Below are 5,942 nucleotides of genomic sequence, written 5' to 3'. Positions count from 1 at the left end.
TCAACCAAACACACAGTAGCCCTTTTTTCTCTCTCGCCAAAAGAGCTTTCTAATTTTTCTTTTCCTAGGTAAATCTTTGCTTTTTGTCGCATTAGGCGGTCTCCTTCTACCTCTCCAGGAAGAGGAAGGTCACGTTTCCTCCTTGCCTAGTTTAGTGGGTTTCCTCTCCACCCCGGGTGGGAGTGTATATCTTATTTTGGTGGTTTTTGGAGTATAGCCAATTCAAAATCAAAGAGTGACTTGTTGTGGTGGCTATAATAGGTCCGATAGTGCTAGTTTTATTATTGTGTCTGTATTAAGGTTGTTGCATGTAGGGTTTCCTTCAGAGCTTCTGTACTAATGGTCTAGGTTGATAGTTTGGATTGATCTATTTAGGGGGCATGGGCTTACTTTTGAAAGAGGTAAGAGAAGGAGTACATTTAGGGTCCCTTCCAACTCCCTTTGGTGTTCGCTGACCATATTAGAGCTCTGTTGTTCTCTCCACTATTATCACCGGAGACAAATCCATGTTCAGGTTGGCCTCCATGATTTTGCGCGTTTGTTGTTTGTTATTTTCTATTCAACGATTTCCTGTGTTATGCATCTGTGTTTTGGATTTGGGAGCATGACCCATCACAATTAAGGCTCTATTATGGGGTTGGTCCTGGTTGTGGGTTGGACTGGGATTTCTTAATCTCTTAATTTTTTAAATCATGGTTGCTTATTTTCTTTGGCTTTTAAGGCCTATTTATGCTCTTATACAGGATTGTACATAGGTCGGTTTGGACGAGTTTATTGTATTTCGCTAAATCAAACTAACAAAGTCAATTTTGATAGTATTTGAACAAAAACTAATAAATTAAATCATAAAACCACGTATGCTCGATTTTCTCATTAAGTGGGTTAAGTTCAATTTTCATGATTTTTATTTCTTTTAACGTTTTGTAGGCTATTATAATTCAACCCTTATTAAACCTTTTATATATACATATCATCATACATTAATTAAAAAATATATATATTAATTCAAAATGTATTATTCAGTAAAAATAAAAAATAAAAAATAAAACAAGTTAAAACATAGAAAATAAAACAAGTTATTCTCTTGTTTTTTTAATATATATATATATATATATATATATATATATTCAGTTTAGGTTAAATTTTTGCTATGTTAATCCAAAATCTAAATCGAAAATTTGATCTATAATCATTTTTCAAACTATGATCAATATTTAAATGTATAAAATCATAAATTTCAATTTAAATTTATTCAAATTAAGCAGATTGTCTTACTCCCCTACTCTTGTTTACTGGATTCTTAAGTTTTTATTTAATGAAACATTTATCTTGATCCTTTTGGATTCTACATCGAATGTTGAGAGTGCGTGCGTAGTGCTTATATGGAATGATGAGTCTTAATAAAATTGTCATAATTTTATTAAGATATTGAATCTTGTCCCTGAGCGCTGCATGTGTGTCATCTTTCGACAAAAAAAAAAGGGAGACCTCGAGAGGGGTGAGCCAAGTGTGTGCCGGTATGGTCCTGGTTGAGGTTCACAAGTGTGAGCGTGCCTAGATACAGATCTTTTAGGGTCCCATATTGAATATGGAGAGTGCGTATATAGCACTTATATGAAATAAAAAATCTTGATAAAATTGTCATAATTTTATTAAAATATTGAGTCTCGTCTCTTGAGGCAATGTGTTATCTTCCGACAAAAAAATAATGGAATAAGGTTCAATTTGCCCCCTGTATTTGTTGGGGATATTCAATATAGTCCATTTTTAACTTTTGGTCCAATTTAACTCATAAGTTTTGATTTATGCTAAAATTAGCCCAATTAACAAAAATGTGTAATTATTTAATTATTTTTTTAAATATTAAAATATTATTTTTATATTGTATAATTAATTAATAAAAATAAAAATATTATTTTTATTATTCAATATTATTAATCGAACTGAAAATATAATTTTTTTTATATTTTCATATAATTAATTAAAATTAAAAATTATTACTATTCCAATTAATAATATTGAATAATAAAAATAATATTTTTATTTAATTAATTATACAATATAAAAAATAATATTTTAATATTAAAAAATAATTAAATACTAAATAATTTATTTAAATAAATTATTTGATAAACTCAACTCAACTCAACTAAACTTTTATCTCAAAAATTTGAGGTCGACTATATGGATTCGCTTTCTCTACTCTAAACAATTTTGAGTTAAATCTTCAGAAATGTGTAATGCTTCTAGATCATGTTGTACTACTCTCCTTCAAGTCAATTTAGGTCTACCCCTTTTCTTCTTTCTATCCTCTAACATAATGTGCTCTACTTGTCTAACTGGAGCCTCCGTATGTCTACGCTTCACATGACCAAACCACCTCAATCTCCCTTCTCTCAACTTATCTTCAATTGGCACCACTCCTACCTTTTCTCTAATACTCTCATTACGGACTTTATCTAGTATAGTATGTCCACTCATCTACCTTAACATTCTCATCTCTGCAACTCTTATCTTAGACGCATACGACTCTTTCAGTGCCCAACACTCACTACCATATAACATAGCCGGTCGTGTAGCTGTACGGTAAAATTTTCCTTTCAACTTATTGGAATCTTACATCACATAAAACTTCCGTGGCACGTCTCCACTTCAACCATCCGGCTTTAATCCTATGACTAACATCCTCTTCACATCCCCTATCTACTTGAAGGACTGAGCCTAGATATTTAAAGTGATTACTTTGAGATAGTACTACTCCATTCAAACTAACTCCTTCCCTATCACCAGTTTGGCCTTCACTGAACTTGTAATGCATGTATTCTGTTTTCATTCTACTTAACTTAAAACTCTTTGACTCTAAAGTACTTTTTCAAAGCTCTAGCTTTCTATTGACTCCTTCTCGTGTTTCATCTATCAGAACAATATCATCCGCAAACATCAAGCACAAAGGAATACTCTCTTGTATATGTTTCGTCAATTCATTTAAAAACTAATGTAAAAAGGTAAGGGCTTATGGCTGATCCTTGGTGTAATCCAATTGAGATCAAAAAATCTCTTGTGTCCCCTCCTACTGTGCGCACAATAGTAGTTGCTCCTTCATACATATCTTTCAACACTTGTATGTACCTAATAAATACCCTCTTTTATTTTAAGACATTCCATAAGATATCTCTTTGAATACTATCATAAGCCTTCTCCAAATCAATAAAAACCATGTGTAGATCTTTCTTCACATCTCTATATTAAATAAATTATTTGATATATAAACAAATTAATTAATTAATTATACAATATAAAAATAATATTTTAATATTAACAAAAATCATTTTTTAATATCATTTAAATAAAATAATTAAATATTTTAAAAATGATATTAAAATATTATTTTTATATTGTATAATTTGTATAATTAAAATATTAAATAAATTATTTTTATATTATATTTTAATATTAAAAAATAATATTTTTGTTAATTGAACTAATTTATGTATAAATCAAAATTTATAAATTAAATTAAACTAAAAATTAAAAATAAATTAAATTAAACCTCTTCAATAAATATATGGGATAAATTGAACCTTATTCAAAAAAAAAAAAAAAAATCCTTGTACTTTAATTGGCCCCCCTTTTTTTTTCCTTTTTAATATTCTCATTACTTGTTAGTTGTTTATCTGCTGAGGGGTTTAATTTTAAATCAAAATAAAAGACGGGTATATTTGAATAAAGAGTTGATTAAAGGCACCAAACTGTAAATTTTTTAGACGGATCTAATCAACACTCAATAAACCCTAAAAATTTCAACAAAAATCAAATCCAACCCACAATCTAAACCCATCTTCAGTTAGTTTCCACTCCTTCTACCGATCGTCTCCTTGTAGTTGGTAATGGAATCAATCCTCTGCAACTTCAACTGCTGCTTAAACCTGTTGATGAAATCATCAGCCCTTGCATCCACCTCTGCACCATCCACTTCTGTCGCTTTACTCTTTCCTTCCCTCACGGTCGCCGGCCGACGAGATTCCACATTGTCTTCTTCTTTGAAATGAGCAAAAGCAGACTTGGAGCTAGCAGATTTCTTCATTTTCTTTGGAAGCTTTGTGGGAACCTCGCCTGAAGTTGGCTTTGTGTCCGATTTGGACCTACTCTCTTTATTATTGCTCTGTAGCTTGCTGTATATCTTGTCAAGGGTCTGCTCTTGATCTTGGATTTTCTCAGTTTCTTCTTCCTTTGTTTCGGTTTCCTGTTCTTGTTCCTGGAGCTGTTCTTGAGCCCTGGGCAAAGTATTGGTAATGGGTTCCTGAGAGAAGTAATTATAGAGGTTGACAGACTTGATGCGTTGAAGCATAGAAGGAGATCTGGAGATAAAAGGTTGGTTTTGGTGGTACTCATCTAGAGGGGATTGTTGGGGAGTGAAATGGGAGTGAAATTGGTGATATTTTTCGTAAGTTACAGTGGTCGGTTCTGGGGATCTATAGCTATAAAAGTTGATAGATTTGAGCCTTTGAAGAACGGATGGAGATCTAGCAAGTTGTTGGGCGGAGTGTTGGGGTGGATGTTTATCATCTTGGTGTTGGGTGGGTTTCTGGGTGGCTAAGCTTGAAGTAATAGCAATGGCGAGTATCATGAGATTGAGGAGGAGAAAGAGGACAGTTGGGGTGAACCAACTATTCATGGATGCCCAGATAGAAGGTATAGATGTTGCAGATTCTTCAAACATGGCTTTTGATTTTTCGCTAGAGAAGGTATGAAGCGAGGTTAAGAAATGGAGATGGGTGTTTGTATGGACTGTGGATGCAGATAAATGGAGCATTCATGATCAAACGATGACGTTTTAGCGAATAGAAAATGAAAATCCCTCTTTGGGACGTATTTAGGTTAGGGCTGTGAGTTGTGGGCTGTGAGTTGTGAGTTTGTGAGTTGTAAGCCATTCCATGGCTAATAAATTTTGTATGTCGACTTAGTGCGCTAGACATCATAATAATAATATTAGGACCTACCATGTTCCCTTTTTTTTTAAGAAATAAAGTATAAAAATACATCATATAATATATGATAATTAAAACTAACTTAAATCAAAATATATTTATAAAATAAATAATTAATATAAAAATATAATACCCAACATTAATGTGAGTTAAATTCGGAACATCTAACATCACAATATTTTCTTTAATTTACTTTATCATTAGATCAAGATTTTATTAATTACGCTTGGCTTGACTATATCATAATATTTATTTTAATTTATTTTATCGTTAGATCAAGATTTTACTAGTTACGCTATTCAGTAATATTATAATATTTACTTTAATTTATTTTTTCATTAAATCAAGATTTTACTAGTTATGTTTAGCTTGACTTGATTAATTGTCTAAAGAAATATTGCTAAAAGTTGCTTGTAATATTCAAAAGGAAGTAGAGATTGCTAATGTGATTCAGCTAAAAATTGGTGGTTGTTTAGTATTGGCATAAAACTCGATTACATCTCTATATTTACCAGGAAAGTTCAATTTATTTATTTTTAACTTTTTATCTAAGTTAATTCAAAAGTTTTAATTATTATTTATGGTTTTTTTTTCTTTTTTTCCTCTTCACTTATTCCAATAATAATTTATCACATTTCTGAATTGAATCATTTAATTCTCTATGTTAAATACGACCAAACAATTTTAATCGATATTATCTTATTTTATCCTAATGTGTGCTAAATAAACATTTTGACAAATTTGGTCATTCCAAATGTTATCTATTATCATAATAGTAGACAACCATCTTAACGTACGCATCTCTCCCATACTTATCTTATAAATATATTGTACCTTATATGTCCAACATTGATATGGTCGCATAACACCCCCGTTATGCTCCTATATCATCCTTCTATTTGATCACATGAGTTACACCATTTATTACCTTTTTTTTTTAGATGATAGAGACTA

At 31.1% G+C, this 5,942-nt stretch overlaps 1 protein-coding gene across 1 annotated transcript; it reads right to left on the bottom strand.

Moving 5' to 3' along the window:
* Positions 1-3,716: 3,716 nt before the first annotated feature.
* LOC110631752 (pathogen-associated molecular patterns-induced protein A70-like) lies at positions 3,717-4,908 on the bottom strand. Its single transcript, XM_058145844.1, has one exon. The coding sequence runs from the start codon at positions 4,811-4,813 to the stop codon at positions 3,845-3,847; it is 969 nt and encodes a 322-aa protein (XP_058001827.1). The 5' UTR covers positions 4,814-4,908; the 3' UTR covers positions 3,717-3,844.
* Between the last annotated feature and the right edge of the window lie 1,034 nt (positions 4,909-5,942).

The sequence above is a fragment of the Hevea brasiliensis genome, chromosome 4, assembly GCF_030052815.1.
Source record: "Hevea brasiliensis isolate MT/VB/25A 57/8 chromosome 4, ASM3005281v1, whole genome shotgun sequence".
Classification (NCBI taxonomy): domain Eukaryota; kingdom Viridiplantae; phylum Streptophyta; class Magnoliopsida; order Malpighiales; family Euphorbiaceae; genus Hevea; species Hevea brasiliensis.
The sequence above is the reverse complement of the archived record's forward strand: the minus strand, read 5'-3'. Positions and strand labels throughout refer to the sequence as shown.

Coding starts and splice junctions, on each gene's coding strand:
- LOC110631752 (XM_058145844.1), bottom strand. CDS start 4,813: ATGCTCCATTTATCTGCATCCACAGTCCATACAAACACCCATCTCCAT.